Below are 20,541 nucleotides of genomic sequence, written 5' to 3'. Positions count from 1 at the left end.
TCACTAGAACGCAGCGCTTAATTTTTTTCGTGTACCGAACTCAAGCCGTAAGAAAATACTAAAGCGAGTGCGAATCTGAACGAGGAATAAAGACATGAAGAAACAAAAGGGGATCGATATATTATATTATCAATTTCCTCATGCGCGTATAACGAAAGCAGAGAATGAGAAAAATGGCGAAGTTACGAAGGCCAGAAACGGCGACTATGCAATAGTATGGTAAAACATTAACTTTATCGCTTACAATCTATATTTTCTCCTTTTACAACTATAGGAAACACGAGGTTTATTAGTATTTCAGACAGGTAATTCCTGTTCTATCTACCTTGCAACTCGATTTAACGGAGCAGCCGGCATTCGCGAAACAATGAAATTATACGTAATGATATTGAGCGTTGCAGTATCGTGCGAGTCGTATACTCGACGAGAGATAATATTCGATAAAAGAATACAAATGATCCCGAAATCTGAATCCCATCGTATTTAGACCAGAACACAATGTACATCCAACAAGATCGAGTTCAGAATACAAATTGTCATTTTTTAATTAGATGAACCTATCGGATAAAAATTTCAAATTTTCAAGTCTTCTCTTCATTGATTGCTTAATTTAAAATAAAATTATTATCTTTTTTAACTACAATTTCTAAAAAATTTATTCTTAACAAACTTTTTTAATTATAGCTGCAGTATAGACACTGTAAATGTATTATTTTAATCTAAATGCGAGAACACTCATGCCTTTCCGAAATTCATATAACATTACATGCTGCAAATGCACCTTTTCGTTCTCCATTTTTAATGATTTCTCTTATGCACAAATGGACTTATCTGAACAATGTTTGACGCTAAATTGACATAAGACAACGTCATCTATTCGGTGTAAGCAACAATTACCACACGAAAACAATAGAACTCCGCCATGCAGTAACTTAATGCCATCTATGAAAATCGGGCACGAACTTATGCAATCATCCAATATTATTTTAATCTAAATGCGAGAAGAAAAATATTTTGCAATACCGAGAGAAACAACGAATCGATCGGCAAAAAAATAATTCTGTCAACCGGAAGTAGGAAATAAACTCGTTTGGCCGTTAGAAATGGACACAGTAAAAAATACCTTTTCGATATGGAGCATAACTAACCGCGTCCGTGTCGACGAAACCTTCGCCGAAAAACATCCGGCAAACCGCGACGTCAACGTTCCCTTCGTTACGACTGCTCGTCACGCAGGTCGTTCCTCGGATATGGAAACCGAGAATTACGAGAACGGGGGAAGTTCAGGCTTTATCTCAGGCCTTTATTACATCGGCTGTCAGGCGGTGTGTACGAGAACGCGTGCCGCAGAAACACGTGCGATTTAACTCGCGACGACAATAATTGCGCGCTGCACTTTACGACCGATCGTCACGCCGGCCGGTATCATTGATTCCAAAATTATTCTCTGTCTTTCTCATTTAGTTTTTATCGCACGATGCCCGCGAGCCCGTGGCTAATAATTTTCTAGCAAATCATTACGTCCGGATAATTGCGTTTTGATCGGGAGACAAACCTACCGTTGTTGTTGACGTTGAAAATCGGAACTTGTCTGGCTAGGTGCCGCTTCCGTGATAATTCACTTTTTTTTCGGGTGTTTCGCGAGATATCGCCGCGGAAAACACACGATATCGTCAGGCAGGACGATAATTACGCGCGCGTGTAAACGACTTGTCGTCACGCGAATTGTACATTAATCCGCCGCGCCGGTCGAGAGGAGAGAAACTCGCCCACTCGGCAGAAAAATAGGAATGTACATTTTATTATAATTACGCGAGCGATACAATCACACACATTGTTGGGTGTCGTGACCTATTTATGTTGCAGTCACTGCATTTAATGTCGATAACAGTAATAATCCGCCTGATAAAGAACACGTCGACTATAGTTTTGCATTCAATTGCATACTGACTGAGCGTAATATTTTTCACTTGCGTCAATGAATTTCATGCGTTTAATATTCTTAATTAATACATATTAAATGGCAGTATGTGAATTGAATATTAGTGAATTTAAGCACTTGATCAAAAAACAAAATAAGAAAAAAATACACGTTTTTTATCTCACAAGTGCGATGGAATTTTCAGATATATTCGTCAGAAGCAATCAACTCGAATTCCAACGTTTCTTAACCCTCGTACGTGATTTCTATATTTTATCCCTACTCGATAGATGGCAATCGTCGTGTCTTCGCCGCTGAGATTTATTACATCGCGGCTTTAGGCAGAAGCGAGCAATTTACATTTCCCGCTACACGTACGTTCGGTTTCTGCGGCTCGACGGTATATCCAAACGTCGAGACGTCTCCCCGACTGCTATGCTCCTCGTCGAAATTACCAGGGATTACGTACGAAGGAATTGCCCGACGTGCAGTACGGCGGCGACGACGAAATAGTGTACTCACGGCACGCTATTAGAAACAGCAATAATCGCCAGAAAAAAACTTGTAATTGGAAAATTTGACGTATTATAAATTTTTGAACATATAGTTCGTTACTTAATATTTTTCATAGAAAATAATAGATCTTACAAATATAAGTCTAAAAATCTAATTTCAAATGCGAAAAGTATATATACTGATTGATACATGCTAAGAAACAGAGTCGTACTACTGTAAACGAATCGATCGGCAAAAAAATAATTCTGTCAACCGGAAGTAGGAAATAAACTCGTTTGGCCGTTAGAAATGGACACAGTAAAAAATACCTTTTCGATATGGAGCATAACTAACCGCGTCCGTGTCGACGAAACCTTCGCCGAAAAACATCCGGCAAACCGCGACGTCAACGTTCCCTTCGTTACGACTGCTCGTCACGCAGGTCGTTCCTCGGATATGGAAACCGAGAATTACGAGAACGGGGGAAGTTCAGGCTTTATCTCAGGCCTTTATTACATCGGCTGTCAGGCGGTGTGTACGAGAACGCGTGCCGCAGAAACACGTGCGATTTAACTCGCGACGACAATAATTGCGCGCTGCACTTTACGACCGATCGTCACGCCGGCCGGTATCATTGATTCCAAAATTATTCTCTGTCTTTCTCATTTAGTTTTTATCGCACGATGCCCGCGAGCCCGTGGCTAATAATTTTCTAGCAAATCATTACGTCCGGATAATTGCGTTTTGATCGGGAGACAAACCTACCGTTGTTGTTGACGTTGAAAATCGGAACTTGTCTGGCTAGGTGCCGCTTCCGTGATAATTCACTTTTTTTTCGGGTGTTTCGCGAGATATCGCCGCGGAAAACACACGATATCGTCAGGCAGGACGATAATTACGCGCGCGTGTAAACGACTTGTCGTCACGCGAATTGTACATTAATCCGCCGCGCCGGTCGAGAGGAGAGAAACTCGCCCACTCGGCAGAAAAATAGGAATGTACATTTTATTATAATTACGCGAGCGATACAATCACACACATTGTTGGGTGTCGTGACCTATTTATGTTGCAGTCACTGCATTTAATGTCGATAACAGTAATAATCCGCCTGATAAAGAACACGTCGACTATAGTTTTGCATTCAATTGCATACTGACTGAGCGTAATATTTTTCACTTGCGTCAATGAATTTCATGCGTTTAATATTCTTAATTAATACATATTAAATGGCAGTATGTGAATTGAATATTAGTGAATTTAAGCACTTGATCAAAAAACAAAATAAGAAAAAAATACACGTTTTTTATCTCACAAGTGCGATGGAATTTTCAGATATATTCGTCAGAAGCAATCAACTCGAATTCCAACGTTTCTTAACCCTCGTACGTGATTTCTATATTTTATCCCTACTCGATAGATGGCAATCGTCGTGTCTTCGCCGCTGAGATTTATTACATCGCGGCTTTAGGCAGAAGCGAGCAATTTACATTTCCCGCTACACGTACGTTCGGTTTCTGCGGCTCGACGGTATATCCAAACGTCGAGACGTCTCCCCGACTGCTATGCTCCTCGTCGAAATTACCAGGGATTACGTACGAAGGAATTGCCCGACGTGCAGTACGGCGGCGACGACGAAATAGTGTACTCACGGCACGCTATTAGAAACAGCAATAATCGCCAGAAAAAAACTTGTAATTGGAAAATTTGACGTATTATAAATTTTTGAACATATAGTTCGTTACTTAATATTTTTCATAGAAAATAATAGATCTTACAAATATAAGTCTAAAAATCTAATTTCAAATGCGAAAAGTATATATACTGATTGATACATGCTAAGAAACAGAGTCGTACTACTGTAGTGAAAATTATTGCTTAGCCATTGTCAACCAACATATTTTACTTTGTTAATTATTATATTTAATAAATTATATCATTTTCTTTTCGCCTTGCTCACGAAGATTTATCAAAAATTTAATTTTCAAATTAATTTTTTTCCTTTTGAACACAAGAAAAACTTATTTCTTTTTTAATGAAATATTATAATAATTAGAAAAAAATATATATCTCTGTTATATAAAAAAAATAATTGCTAGATGTCTTATCTCATTGACGCATCTCGGTACGTTATCTCATTTTAATCATCGCGAGAGATCACTATCTAAAATTTCGCAAAAATACGAGTGAGTAGTGTTTAATGGGCCCCCACTGGCTACCGTCGTGTTCAAAGGACGGTGGAATCCTTCAAAGGATCACTGGCATCGTGCCTCATTAGCATTTAAGATTGCGAAAGACCGAGCGTAGCATGTCCTTCGTTCTTTTTACTGCGTACGGCAATGCAAACGCGGTCGTTGCCGACTTTTTTTCACGGTAATTGGGTCAAGACCGAAGGTGCGGGGCTAGACGCACGAGATGATGGACGAAGAAACGAGAATATCCGATACAGAAAAAAGGCAGAGACAAGGCTGACGAAGGCTGACTTCTCGTCGAAACGAAGTGGCTTGAAATTAGTTTACCTTTGGAAACCAATTTCTCTCTTTTTCGTTGCCCTTCTCTCGTCTGCCACTTCCTGTCTGACATAAGAGCGATTTTTCTCCTGTAAGAGGAGGGGTCCGCTCTCCGATGGGTAACGAGAGACGAAATTGCCGAAGGGAGGAAAAATAATAAATGAACGATATGGGACGCGAAAAGATCAATGGCTGATAATACGGTAAATAAAACAGTCGTTTCCCTGTCGCGTTTATGCAACAAACTGTGCATTACGTGCAACAGGCCCTTATTGATAGTCCGCTTTAATTAAATACATTCTATTTTAATACATACTTGATGATACCAATCGCCATAACGAGCAGAAAAACGCTGTAATAAATGTGGCAGACCTTTTAATGGATTTGTTAAACGGCTAGGTCGACAAACTCTGCAACAGAAAATTAACAACATCATTAATTTATCACTGACAGACTTTAATAATTCATTGAGACTTATTAGCTATTACGTGACAAGTCTTGTTGGAAAATCGATATTTAAATATCATTTTCCTATAAAGCCATGTTGAAGAAAATATCACGATTCGAAATGTCAAGTGACGAATATAAGAAACTGAGAGAGTAATATTTTTAAAATAAATTTTGATGCTTTTTATTATGCATTTTATCACTCTTTCACCATTTCATTAATCACACAACTTATCCCGTATGTAAAATTTATAATACACATTTACTTATAATATACATTTATTTTCATTAATGTATACAAAAACATATGATTATGACGATGAAGTTATTTGCGGATTTGCACATATCCGTTCTCATAAATTGAGAAATGTATCAAATGTTTCTGATTTATCTAAGAAAGAAGAAAGAAAAATAAAAGGAAAAAGAGAGAAGAAGGGACACTGGTAAAAGTTAGTAGCGCGAAGAAATTTATGACTATCATTCTTCACGGTACGTCAAGCTGTGTTCCTTACGGCCTGACTGCTATAATCTAGGCACTTAGCATCTTGGGGTCTAACCGCGATACTTTTCAGCACGGAAGAACGCTATCTTCGCAATTTTCAGAGAAAAAGTGTACACTTTGAGAAAATTGTCGCCAACAATCGCGAAATTATTTATAAAAATATCGAATACGATCACGAATTAGAGATTTTTAACACAAAGTCAAATTTTGATAATTCCATCGATTATCGATAATTTTGCAAGTGCGTATCTCCATCGACGCATCGCGACTGACAGAATCAATAATCGGTCAATATTAGGGAAGAAGGGCCAAGTAGTTGGATAAAAGACGACCGAAAGACGGCAAGAGCGAGCGAGATGCCGCAATCGCCATTAACCAGACCAACCGCGAGTCAGGCCGAGCATTTCAAGTTGTTGCTTTCCACGTCGCTTGACGCCGCAATATTAACCGTATAACATGTACGACCGCCATTATACAGCCATTACAACGTCACACCGTTGTACCAACGTATTATACCGCAAGCGCGACGCTCGCTCGGTCCGGGCTAAAGTAGCGTGCGGCACGCTTCTACTCTATCCGCTATCGCTACTTGACTGACAACCCTAACTGACGCAGGATCCCTTTTGCACAAGCCAACCAGTGAGCCAGTCCGCCTAACCAACCTTCCTCTCCCTTCGCCGTTGCCTCTGCCACCTTCCCTTACCGTGCATTTTACCCTCTTAACCCGTACCTTTGTTAGCGAGACGACCACGGAAGTATTACGTTACCCTATGTACAGGTACTTCTTGTCATAGTGCTTGCATACTGAATCGCGAAATTCCGTCCGACTGAGATAAGACGCATATCGAGGCACATGTTTGCGAGAGAGCAGAAAGGATAGCAGAAGAAATAAAGTTCTCGGATTATAGATCAGGAAATACTTGAGACTTTTACATTGCACAAGTGTGCATAAATTAATTCGTGGAAAGTAAATTTTATCATGTTAATGTGTGTGATTGATAGAGAAATAAAGAACAAACTTGATAATCTTGCTTGTAGTAAATTCTATGTGAGAAACAATCATTTATTCTAATAAATTTAAAAAAAAAATTAAAAAGATATATAAGGTGTGTCTTTTTTATATACAATATATAATAATATCGAAAGAAAAATTGTACTAAATATATCTGAAAAATTGATGATTAATATTTTATTATGATGTTAATAAATAAATTCTTTATATATCTTCAAGAAATAAAAACATAATAAGTATACTATTTTTCTTCCGAATTAACTTCTAATCGTCGAGGTACGGAATTGTGTTCGTATCACCCTATAGATACTTCATCGTCGGGGAAAATTCAACGCTGATGGGATTGCATTTGCCACGTCTCGCGAAAATCAGATTTGTCGGTAGTACACCCCTTGCGCGAGGGATGAAATGCCCCTGACCCATTTCATGGCGTAAATTTCGTTCGAATCGCCTGGAGGTCTTCACTGTGTAAATTCCTTAACGGCCGAGTCAGAAACTTTAGCCCCTCAGCTTGTCCCGAGGCTGGACATTTAGATGGTTTTATAACGATATATCGAGTATAAATATGTCTGATTGTATGTATGCATATATATTTATGTTATCTTATTTTTTTTTTGCAATTTTGCAGCAATATAGATATACTTTAAAAGAAATATTACTGATTTTATGAAAATGTTGTTTACATCTTTCGGAGAATGTAATGTTATTTTTATTTTAATTTACACATTTATTAATATAATATATTAATTTACTTAATACTGAACTAATATTCTTAGCATGAAAATATTGATTAGTAATTAGATTACAATGATATACTAGTAATATATAAAAATATAAATAATAAATTCGTTTTTTGTCTCTCTCTCTCTATTCGTATATTAAATTAATAAATTAATCTAATGTTTGCGTGGCATATTTCTTTTCTTATCTGTAAGAGATACGGCCAACTTATATGCGAGATCGATTGCTGTTGGAAGCCGAACATCAAAATTGCCCCAGGACAATCGCTGAGACGATTACTATAATTTTAACGAAGGGTTTCATACTGGGAATCACTCCCTCCGGATGACAATTACGTAAATAAACCGCGTTCGGCATATAATCTTCGGTTAAAGAGCAATCATAGGTCGCGAAGGCTTTGATGATATTCGTCGTCGAAGTTATACTCCCTCGGGTCTTCACTTCTCGTCTCTTTCAACCGAAAGCCACAAAATGCTAGACTATGCAGTACCACAGTTCACCTTGTTGGAAACAAGAGTCGAGATATATTCCAGTTACAATAATTAGTTTTCATCATCCCTCATAACACATATTCACGTAAAAGCGCTTTACGATCTGTCGATAAAATTTTGTTCAACAATGGCCAATGATTTTATAATGCTATCACAGAGAAAGAAATATAATCGAGTCTCCGTTTAATTTCATCAACGTAGTAAATTAAAGCCAAAATTTCAAATTTAATATATAAGAAAGAATGTAATAAAAATCAAATTATAATAAATAAAAGCAATTGTCGTAAATTGTTATACATTTTTTTCTTATTCTAATATAAAATTATTTAAACATCTGTGCTTCTCTCTGTCTTTCTCTTTCAACAATAATAGAAAAATAGATATTTTAAAATTCATTGTTTTTTTATTATATAATTTATATATTTTTTTCATTATTATAAAATATATGAATTATTTATAAAATTCACAAACTTATTTTCAATCTCGCAATGCATGTATTTTTTATCGAAATATTTAATCTTGAATAAATATACTCTGCATAATGCGTACAGGATGTACTTTAGGTTGCTATCAAATCCTTACAGGTTGCTCAACTTTTGCACTAAACCCGTGCTGGCATTGTCTCGCCGGTTCTCCGGTGTCCTCAATAATTGTTATTATGGATCATTACAAAACTTTTGACGGGCGTAAAGCAGTGCGCGACATCGTTGATATTCGAGTGTGTACTTGTATGAATTCATGGGCTAGATGGTAATTTCGCTTTATGAATACCGGATCAAACCATAAATTCTTGGCATTCGACTGAGATCTCATTGTGTAGGTTTCATATTCTTTTTTGCAAAATTTATATAATAATATTAACTAGTAACAAATGCAACAATGTATATAAATGTCAATCGAGCTTAAAATCTCTGAGAGAGAAAAAGAGAGAGATATGATGTTCATTTCAATATAATTTGATTAACGTTATTTAATTCTCATTTTCCATATTTGAAATATATTCGACAGTCTATATTATTGTACATATATTTTACTGTAACGCTTCGTATTATTCATAAATTCGCGTATTTGTATCTGTTTTCTTTTTTCCCTTCCGTCCTTCACTGAATTTCACTATCAACTTTTCATTTTGTAAGCGCGTTTAATTTCCATATTTTCTCGCATTTTTAAACGTCACTCTCAGTTCACAAAATAATTTGCAACAACGTCTTGCTTCGCGTTACATTGCGTTTATCGCGTTACATTGTTTATCGTCGACACGCAAATCGATCATTGCTTGATTCTATCGTGCAGACGATGACCCCCGATCGAGAGCTCGACGAGAATTTATATGGAACTTTGCGCGACATATCGCTCATTTATAAACGCCGAACACGTCGCGCCATGATCGTAAATTGGCGGATAATACTTCCGTGGACGAGTGCTGCCATAAAACACTCGTATGTTGTAACGTAACGTGTGTACGACACATATAAACGTCTCGGCCTTCGAGCGTTAAAAAATTAATGCGTTGCTTCCGTTGCAAGTGCCATTTCCGATAGCGCTATTTGGTTTGTCATATGTGAAAAACATTCTTTAATGGCTCGTAACATTATTCGTTATAATTAATGAGACACCCTTGCTAAATAAATTTACGGTCTATTTTATATATACACACGACTATTTAAAAAATTTAGAAATTAATATACAGGATGTTAAAAAAACCAATATTTCAATATTTATAGATAAACATAAGTTAAAAACTCAACCGTTTTTGAGATATAATCATTTTTGTATGCTAGTATCATAATTGACTTACTGGTTTCTACGTGTTGCAAAGATCCGCAATCGTCGGTTGACGACAACTGACTGATCGCCGGTGAAATCTTCTGTTATGAAATATGTATGGAAATTGAATAAAAACATTCAGAACGCGGTTTAGAAACACTGAAGTGTTTATCAACATCGCATGCCACATGTAGAAGCCAATAAATCAATCATGATGTTAACATACAAAAATGTTTATATCTCAGAAATGGTTGAGCTGTCGACCTATGTTTACTAAGGTTTTTTTACTCAGTATAATATGTCCTATCTACCATATAATTATTCAATGTTTTTTTTTTTAATCCTGTATAAAGTAATTTTAATTCTAAATTTTAACGAATACGTGTGTTACAAGTGAAGAACTTCGGACTATACATGTATATATCGACTGAAATTTTAAAATAAAACCAAAATCCAATGCGTAAAAGCATTTGAGCGACGAGTAACTTCAGTAAATTACTAGTCGGATTAAGTCCTTAATAAATCTTGGAGAGATCTCTATGATCACTAGCGCGTTGATCACAGTTTATCGCCGAGTTTCCATCCGAATCAGTTACATGTTTCAGGCTGGACCGCGAACTAATTAATTCCAACGTACCGGCGCGTAAATCTGGATTCATAGTCCGTGGAGAGGATGCATAAATTCGAGTAGAGTGGCGGTAAACCTCCCTATCCCCCTTTCCCGTTTCGAGGACTGTACGTACTTGTCCGAACTTTGATGATTACGAAACAGGCTTATAGGAGGCTTCCGTTCTCAAATGTAGTTTTTGGGCACTTTATTGCAGTACGTAAAATATCAACCGTTGGTATTTTCAGACATGATGAAGATTATTCTCATACACAGTACGAGTAGAAAGAAAAGAATATCGCGAGAGATATCAATTAAATTGAAATACGATTTAAAAACGTCTCGAGAAGACGTAAACATTAATTGTAAATTGCAGGAAAAATTAGATTTATTTCAAAATACCAAAGCACGAGTCATTAAGATTTCCTACACTATTTATAGAAAAACATTCTGTTATCTTATTTCTAATAAATAAAATCTTCACTAATGGATTGATTCTATTTCACAGAAATTTTTCGCAGATGTTTTACATCTATTTACTTTTAGAGCTATACGTTTGAAATTTAATGCAAGTTTCTTGTAAACTCAGAATTTCACGCCGCAAATTGTTGTGCGTAATGGCCGTAACGCCGTTGAGAACCGGAGCGGCTTTGGTGGCGCGAAGTGTCCTTCGATAGCCTCGAGGACCCGGGACCGATCCTCCTTCGTCCTGGTCCGTTCGAGCGGAACTGATATCCACCCTTGAAATCAGCTTCGTAACGAAATACCACGTGGCTGCAGGCAAGCACGTAGGGTTACCTCGCAGATAGCCGAGCTTCGGGAAACGGAAGGGACAGGAGAGGGCATCGGACTCACCTTCGAGAGCAGAGCACCCTTCGTGAAAGGGTGAAGTACATCGAGGAGATTCGTGCGATCGATGTATACGGGAGTTTCTCCAGCAATGTCGAGGGAGCCGTTTTATTTCCGGTCGCTCGATCAGTACCGCACCGGTCTTTTCGCAAAACTATTACACGGCGGGGCAAGAAACGACAAGAGGACGCCGGGGGGAGACCGACGGGGAGAATGTTGGGTGGTCGGGTGGATAGAAACAAAAAAGGCGCGCGTCTATTTTTTGTACCTGTGTGTCGTCGCAACGGCAGGAGCGTTCCCGCATGCAAAAGATAGGACGTGCACCGCAATCTGAACGAAATCTCCAAACCCAATTTCCTGGACAGACAGACAGACAGACGAACGGACCGGCGCGCGGTGTTGCGCGAACAAACCGTGGATTGTACCGACGACATCGATCTGGGTGCACCGGGGCCGGATGCGGCTTTAATAATGCATCGCCGTGACTTCGCGCGGAAGAACGCGTGCGGCGCGTCTTATCGCTCGGTTCGAGTTCGTTTAAATCACGCGCAAACATAAAATGTGGCGCAAATCGTAGATAAGAATAATTGAAGAGTTTCCTCTGGAAGGACAACTTAATATCATTCTATATACAGTTTTCTCTTCCCATGGTTTCCAATCGGTGTTATGCTCGATTGCATTCATGCAAAATGTTATTTCTTGAAAATAAACTTTTCGTGTTTGTAGAGATAATATAATATCGTATTCAGTTTTATCTGCATTATGATGTAAAATAATTAATTAGAATACTGAGAATAATATAAAACTAAACAATAAATTTTAGAATAAAACGTTACAATTCAAGAGAATAATTCACGAATGCGATCGAGGAAACCTAAACCGCTGTTGTGATAATTTGCAAAATGCTGAATTGACAAAAAATTACAAAATGTTGAAAGCCGCAGATAAGTGGGGTCGCAGGTCCATCCGATGTATGATTTTTAATAAAGCAACTTGTTTGCCCCCTTGAATGCTCAACTGTCCGTTCGATGTTTGCGAGCGATATTCGATTTCACGAGAGGCTAGCAAATATCTTCTCGCATATTTGGATACATGCATTTCTCCGCTATCATGTTACCCGGCATCCATCGTGGCTCGAATATCGTAATTAAATGTCGCGCTTTCAACATTTTAAAGCTGTGAAATGACCCTTCACCTTTTGTTCATTTTTTTACGATTATAAATTATCTTCTCAATTTATGTAGAACTGAAAGAAATTAACTCTTTCCATAAAAAATTCATATATTCATATATTAAAATAATTGTAACTGAAAAAAACCCGTAATATAAATGTTTTAATTAAATTTGAAATGTAGTAATGCATTACGCAACTTTTACATAACCTGGCGTAGATAATGAGTTATTATATTTCGTTATTATATTTCTATATTAATTATGTCATGTTATGTTAATCATGATATTTACATAAAATGATATAATTAGTAGACGTATTATATTATTTGTGTGTGTGTGTGTGTGTGTGTATGTGCAGATTGATATATAGCGATGATTGTTTAATTAAACACAATTTTCTTGTCTAATAATTTTACCCGATACACATTCAGCAAGTTCTGCAGCTCGTTCAATGACCGTAGGTCACAGTAATTTTAGATGACTTGACGTTCACTTGGCAGAAACTTTCTATCAGATAATTTTGATGAGAGCATTATTCGATGAGAGAGCGGAGCTAATTTATTATACAGTATTAACCTATTGAAGCGAATTCGCTGGACGCTTAAATGATGAGAAAGCTTTATCTTTAGTCACCAAATGTAATCTGCTGTCAGTCCAATTGACAAATTCCAAAACTAATTCAATTTCACAATAATTAATGCATTTATTGTCAACTACATTAATGCCCGCAATCACGATTGAAAAGTTATATCTACGATTACCGTCACTAAGTGAATAATGCGATTATAATTTTACTAAAACACATATTTTAAAATATTGATGAAGAAAATGAAAAGAAAACGAAAGAAAAGAAAAAATCTCTTTTCCTTTATTATATATATTTAATCTTAGAAAATGAATTTTTATATAACGTATTGTTGAATTTTGAGCAATTTCGTTGACTTATTGTATTTTGGATTTAACATTTAATTCGATTTAGAATCTTATCATACACGCTGATTTTGATAGAAAAGAAATTTAATTTTGAAATCTTTGTATATTATCTAGGTAAAAGTCATGCTGAGGGTATCGTCTGGAGACGGGGGCAGTTTTTTCAACGCGGATAAGCGGAAGAAGCAAGTTACCTTAGTGGACCCAGCATCCGGGCAATCTTCATCGGCAGAAGATCGACGGCCTACTGTGGCGGCGCCGAAAATGTTTGCGTTTGACGCTATCTTTACCGAGGAGGACTCCCAGGTATATAATTATAAATACAGAGAAATATATGTATATGTGTGTATTTATATATATTAAATATGATTATTTAATAAATATAATATCAAAGATTCAGAATAATGTTAGATATATCAAAAATAATTTGTTTTAATAGAACGTCTTCTAAAACTCACAATACGAATAAAAAAAGATTTGCAAAAATATGACTTAGGTGCAACATTACTTTATAAAATATTTGTCAAGTTTTAATGTTAGCTAGTACGCGAGTATAACTTTCATAAGTTTTTCACTCTATATGCTTCATCCAGCACACATGTGGAAATTTATCTGTCGCGGAAGATATCTGAAATATTGCGTTCGGATTAAGTCGATAGCGAACAGGACTTAATTTCTGCCATTCAGACTGTCCTGTTAACGTTTTAAATTTCAAATGGCACTCGAGTGCGGCGTAGCGAACAAAGCGGTACTTATAACGAGCGTGTTTAAGGTCGCTCGATAGTCGGGAAAATCCGTACGCGTGCACAAGAGAGAGAGAGAGAGAGAGAGAGAGAGAGAAAGAGACAGAGATCTCAAGTCAATGACGTCTTCGTCGGCCAGCTGTTTCTGGAGTAGCGAGTAGCAACAGCCCTCAATGGAGGGTGGTTGCTACTTCGTACTTGAAGCCGCTCTTCTTCTTTACTCGTTCGGTTTGTTCTCACTCCGGAAAATCTTCCACCCCTCCCCGTCCTTTTTCGATTGATTCCTGAAGGGCCACTAGCCGGCTCGATTCTTCGAGATTCATGAGAAGAAGAGCGTGGACCAAAGAAAAGACTCGAAAAAGTTTACGAAGAATAAAAGAAACACAGAGAGTCAGAGTAAAGAGAACTGAGAGAGAAAGAAGAAGAAAATAGTACGTGCTCTGACGAGATCTTACGTCCGTAGTGGAAACGTAAGAGGCGTCCCTGCCGGGCGCATAACTAAACTAATTTCCCGACCTCTAAACTCCACCTCCAACAGGAAAATCCATCCCTTCGGGCGAATGTTGCTCTTTGCCTGTGACTTCCCCGGTTGCTACCAAGCAAACCGAGCCCTGCCGACAGCATCCTCGGGACAGTTTATCGTGTTACCATATAGGCGGAATATTTTTCTACATTCTTTTTCATCTTGCAAAATCCGACAATATTACATAAAATACATTCTTTTTTTTCATCAGTAAGATCTTTGTAATTTCTTAAAATACATTCCTAAATAAAAGTTGATTTGATTTGTATAAAATATTTTCTCTTACATACATGTGAGAATAAATATATATTTTGTATATGAATAAATTAATAATGCAGTATTAAAACAGTTTCACTAAAGAGATAAATTTTTGACTGACCCCTGGATTAACTTGCCAATCGTTATCAGTAGCGCTGAAAATTATTATCGAAGCTTTCTCTGCGTGTCAACGATGCCGATGAATTGTATTATGCGACCTTGATGGATCGTACCGCTGGAGCAAATATCACTAGAGATCGTAAGCCACGCCACAGCACAACGTTATATACACATATTGAGATATTTCGGTACTCCTGAGGGACATTATTGAGCGTCTGATTCAAATGAGCCCGGAGCTACTGGATATTCCAGAATCCCTCTCTCGCGCTTCGCTCTGACAGCGCATATATATGTATATATATCTCTCTAGTTCTCTCTATCTCTTCATTCCTCTAGCCATATTCCTTAATCCAGAGAGACTATCCCACCTACACTTTCCCCTCTTCTCTTCTTCGTCTATTCCTCTCCCTCTCTTTTTCTTTAGCATTTCTCTTTCGCCTCGGTAATATTTAGAAGTACCATAGAAATCAATCGATTGATTCCATCAAATGTTCGTCGGCCACGGCGATTGTCATTGAAGGACACAATAGGCCTTTTCTCTTGTCCTCTTCCCACTCTGCCCTGACTCTTTTTTCGTTTCTCCCTTCGCGATCCATCGAACCGACTGCGGACCAGCTGGGCTTCTGGGGGTGAGCTCCATGGGATGAAAGAGCCGAATTCGAAAGAGCGAGTCCCGGCGTCCAGCGCGACTTTTCGTCCTTTCCGATTGGCCGTCAAACACACTCTCGCTTGAATATTTTAAAGACTACTGGGGCCGGCCGCCATTCTAACGGACAACCTACAATCGTTCATCATCAAACCAGCGATCTCTTTGACGTTTTTGTAGAATCGCGAGAATCGATGGCGCCGATCTCCGCCCTTCGTAAATCCCGTTATCCATATCAGACTTTACCAATGGACGATTGCGATCGTAACAATGAGTTTTTCTTTTTGACGTCAAGTGAACGTAAACGCAACGATGACTATTACAATAAAAATGAATCGTAATGAAATCTTTATATATATATTAGTTTCCGTGCCCAATTATTTCAATACAATAAAGAATTGTAATTTTAGCTTTTCGTAACATTATAAAAAGAGTTCAATAATATAAAGATTGGATTTTACACGTTATTCTTCTACCGACAAATGAAATAATCGTGATAGCAGGTGGATATTTATCAACAATGTCCACTCGTCGATGACGATAATTTTAGCGGTGACATAATCCGCTTGATACGCTATATTTGCGCGTTACATCGGCCGGTATCTGCATAAATACACCCTGCGGACATGTGATGTCCATATATATTTGAGCTCCAAGTTAACAAGGATATCTGCCGGCTAAAGAAAATACTATTAATCGAAATTGCAGTTGCACTTCTGTTTGCAAAGAGCAAAGAAACCACAAGCGCAATTTCTATTATTAACATTTCAACCAGTCAAACAGAGCTCGTAATGATGGCGTAAATTTTATTGGTGGGTTATTTAATAAAGTCCAGTAAAACTTTGATAAAGTCAGATTGATTTAAATTGATTTAAAAAAGTCGTTACAGGTCTATTTCCAACGGAAAGAAAGTATAGGAAATACGCGAGTGAGAAGCTGATGTCGAAAAACGTATATCAGATAATAAAGTTTATCTCTTCGAGCAAGAAATAATGGGAAGATACAGAAGGAAGAAGCGACAGAATCCTTTTGAGGACCGTTCTCGAGTGCGCAATTTGTGCGAAACTTTCTTTTCGCGTATTCGATCACGCGGCTAGCGAGTGTATAGCGTACAATTTATCGGAAACAATATACGGCGAAACAGAAAACTCATAGCCTTCGCGTTTCCACGGCGCAAGGGATATTATATTTTTCAAAGCATGTTTTCAAAGCGAGTTTTTTTTTTTTTTTTTTTTTTTGGAAATGTAGATGTTCAAAAACTTTTTTCAATAATCTAATAAAGCAATTTCAGTTAAGATGCGCGTAATGTTAAAATTTATTTCCATAAATTTAAGTATAATACACTTTGTTTGCTATTTCACTTTGGCATCTTAATATACATTCAGTTTAATTGAAGTAAATTTTTTTATATATATTTAATACCTATTTACTAATGATGCAAAATTAAATGATTATTGAAAGAATATATCTATTAAGAATTAATAAATGTTACAGACTTTATTATTCTAAGCATTTCTTAAAATATCAAGAAAAAATTTAAACATTTAGCAACTTGAATTTGTGTATGCGATAGAATATTTAAAAAAGGACACAATTATAATTTTCGATGCCGTAAGATAAATAATGACATATATATTAAAATCCAGTAGAAACTGAGCCTACTACTCGAGTGTTAACAATGAGCTGCCAATAAGCAGGCCCCGCGCGAACGAAACCCGGCCGCGAATCAATCGACATCCATCTCAATTATGCGCGTCATACGCGCAAACAGCCACGCATTCGGCGCGCACATATGCAGCCGTGTGCGTGCTTCACCGACAATTCCAAGCCGGCTGGAGACCCAGGACAATGCATCCCGACCAGAATAATTCACCGCGGCCATTATAGGCCGCGGCAGGACAAGGGCTTTATTATTGACTTACGACTAATAGTCACGCTGTGGATTACGCACGCGTGTGTGCCTATGCGCGTCCGTGTGTGTACGCAGCACACACAGTCAATGTGTATGCACGTCACCGATCTATTGCTCATTTGCCGGGGTATGCTGATTGAACGAGCCGACCGATGAGACCTATGAGCCTATGAGCCCGCGATATCTTGCTTCCTGACTCCCATGAGAATTCGGCTGCCCCGCGAAAATAAATCGCCGGTCAATGCGTGTCAAGTCTCTTTCCCTTAAATTTTTGCAACTTTGTTCTTGGAATCGGAGAAATAGATTAATTTAACGCCAAGGGTTATTTACTGTTTTGAAAATAAATTACAAAAACTCATTCTATGCAACTGGAAACGTCCTGCGTAAATATATCAATTAAAATTTCCTTCCCATTGTTAAACTTATTTTTATTGATGTGTAGAGATCGTTATAATAATAACAGAATTGACCGGTTGTCGCTAAAATGCACTCCTCACGGAGATATTCTGTATCGGCGAATAAGCATGATCGGCGTGGGGCTCGTCACTGCCATTCTCGAGCAAATGCTTGATAATCTATAAACCAATCATACGGCCCCGTAGCCAAGGTATCCTGCCCTCAGCTGCGTCTGCGCTCCTTGCCTCTTGGCCCATTCTGTGCGGCCAGATATCCGTCGTATCCTCTTGAATGACGTATTTCCATATTACAGCGAGATTAATTTACGCTGTAACCCGCGACCGGGTGTTAAGCAAAGCTGATGAAGTTTGACAGGTGTCAGCTGAACGGCAGCAAAGATGAGGGAATAGTCATTGCACTTCGTTGCACACCTCACTGCATCTACAGACGTTTGCTCTATGACAGACTATGATTTACTTTTGTTCTTGCGGAATAAACTTATGACGTTATGACGTGGATCGAATAACGATGCATAAAATTGAGGTTTGCGGTACAACAACGAAACAATATATCTTTCGCACGAACTGTTTGAGATGCATATTTTCAGTCTGATATTCTTCAATCGGTTTGTCCTATCTCTTTGATTTTGATAATTAAAAATCAGAAATTAAAATATATGAGGAAAATGTCTTGTAATATATTACACCGAAAATAATAGACTTAATAAATTATCAGATAACAATCTTCGGAGCAAAGCGATAAGTGGACCGATTTTTCGCGCAATCGAATCAATAGGATAGATAGAAAAAAAAAGAAAAAAATTTAGATTCGACGGATAGGGAGAGATACGAGGTCTCACAGTTTCACATTTTCGATTTTGTATCGCTCAGGCAGGCACTGGGATTTCGCGAATGCTTTTTTGATCCGGCAAGCCACACCCGCCCGCGCAGGGGTTAGAGGGCGTCACGATGAGGGTAGGGGGCGAATTCGGTAAATCGGGGGATAACGCCAGGAGAAGGGAAAAAAGGGGGGCAGCACTCGTTTGCTCCCCAGGCACCAATGACGCCAATCTCCCGTGTAAATCGCGACATATTTCACGACATCGCGCGGCGGAAGGGCGCTCGTGCGCGAGCCAGGGTTCTGTCACCCTTTCTCACCCTATGTTCGCCTAAACCCCCTCCCGCCCTCGTTTCTCTCTAGCACTGCAGCCCACCATTCTGCGGATCCGTCGGAGGTGGATGAAAAGTTTTCCGAGTTGTTATCCCTGGAGTTATCGCACCACGCGTCGACGACGAGTCGAAAATTCCACGATGTAAATGCGATCGCTATTCGTTCTGCGGACCGTCGACCGTATTTCGCTTATTTACGCAACCGGGCCTGCTACGAATTGATCAGCCACCGTTTCGCAAACTGCTGTGGAAATTCGTCAACATCGGAGAAATTTTTATGCACGTGCGGCTCATTATTAACGATTGCATTCAGCATAAAGTTCGCAAATTTTTAATCTCTTGCCGCAGCATTGCAAAATTGAATAATTTTATTACGTGTTGCCTCTTTCTATCAAATCAAATGCAGTTCGGTTTCATTGCGAACTAAAGTTCATCTGATTTCACATATCGACTTAATAAATTATCAATAATTATTTGTTCGCAGTTAATAATCACTATGTCGTTGATCATTAAACCATTATTCGATTAAATAATACGTCGAGCTCTCGCAAAGTTAACTTAGTGTTTATGTCTCGGTTGCTGGCGGAAATAATTTATAAACGAATAAGTTAAAATGAATCACGGTATGTCGAGCGGAAAGCACGTGTATCGCAATGCAATTTTTGGAATTACCGGCTCGTAAATTCCGACGAGAGTATTTCCTGTGCGTGAGCGTGTGTTTCGCACATTCTGTCTCTCCCATCCTCCCGTACCTCGCCTACGATTACTAATCGCTCGTGTCTCGTCGCACGTATACGAGGGCGAAAAGCATCCCCTCAGGGCTGTTTGTTTTTGATACGGTTTTCATCGAATAGCGTCGTCGCGATAGATGTTTGATGCTACCTGCATGCAAATACGACTACGTCTTGCTTATAAAAAAATGTGCTACTGTATCGCATATTCTTGCTAACGAAATTCACGAGTGTTGTAATAATTTCATGTGTTTTTATTTTACCGCATAGATTTGCCCTTAAATTTACTCCTATAATTCTAATAATAAATTTTTTTATTAATTTGAGAAAATTAATTAATTAAATTATATTTAAAAAATGCTGTCCTTGACGAAGCATTACATGAAAAAAAAGATCGCTGCCCATGCGAGAAAGAACCAGTCGTGATTGTCAAAAATCGACATACGTGATTGGTGCGATTGTTAAAAATCCGATGACGCTGACAATGGATGATCTAGCATTGCCGTGATAAAAATGCTGATCGCGTCTTTTTTTTCCATTGATAACAAAATTTCTGTTCAGCACGTTTTTCCCATTTTAACGTTCATGATCGCACCGAAGG

The 20,541-nt window shown here is 38.1% G+C and overlaps 1 protein-coding gene and 1 long non-coding RNA gene across 3 annotated transcripts in view; one reads left to right on the top strand and one right to left on the bottom strand.

Annotated features, from left to right (window-relative positions):
* LOC115236907 (kinesin-like protein CG14535) overlaps positions 1-20,541 on the top strand; it is a 110,306-nt gene that overhangs the window by 59,895 nt on the left and 29,870 nt on the right. The window contains exon 2 of the mRNA XM_029809639.1: positions 13,560-13,748. Coding sequence (XP_029665499.1) covers positions 13,569-13,748 — 180 coding nt within the window. The 5' untranslated portion in view covers positions 13,560-13,568. The remainder of the gene's footprint in view (positions 1-13,559; positions 13,749-20,541) is intronic.
* LOC115236910 overlaps positions 5,121-20,541 on the bottom strand; it is a 50,051-nt gene continuing 34,630 nt past the window's right edge. For both annotated transcript variants that reach the window (XR_003884279.1, XR_003884278.1), the window contains one exon: positions 5,121-5,333. This is a non-coding gene — a long non-coding RNA (uncharacterized LOC115236910). The remainder of the gene's footprint in view (positions 5,334-20,541) is intronic.

Source organism: Formica exsecta, unplaced genomic scaffold (assembly GCF_003651465.1).
Source record: "Formica exsecta isolate Colony F162 unplaced genomic scaffold, ASM365146v1 scaffold262, whole genome shotgun sequence".
NCBI classification, from domain to species: domain Eukaryota; kingdom Metazoa; phylum Arthropoda; class Insecta; order Hymenoptera; family Formicidae; genus Formica; species Formica exsecta.
This window is presented reverse-complemented; position numbering and strand designations above follow the sequence as displayed.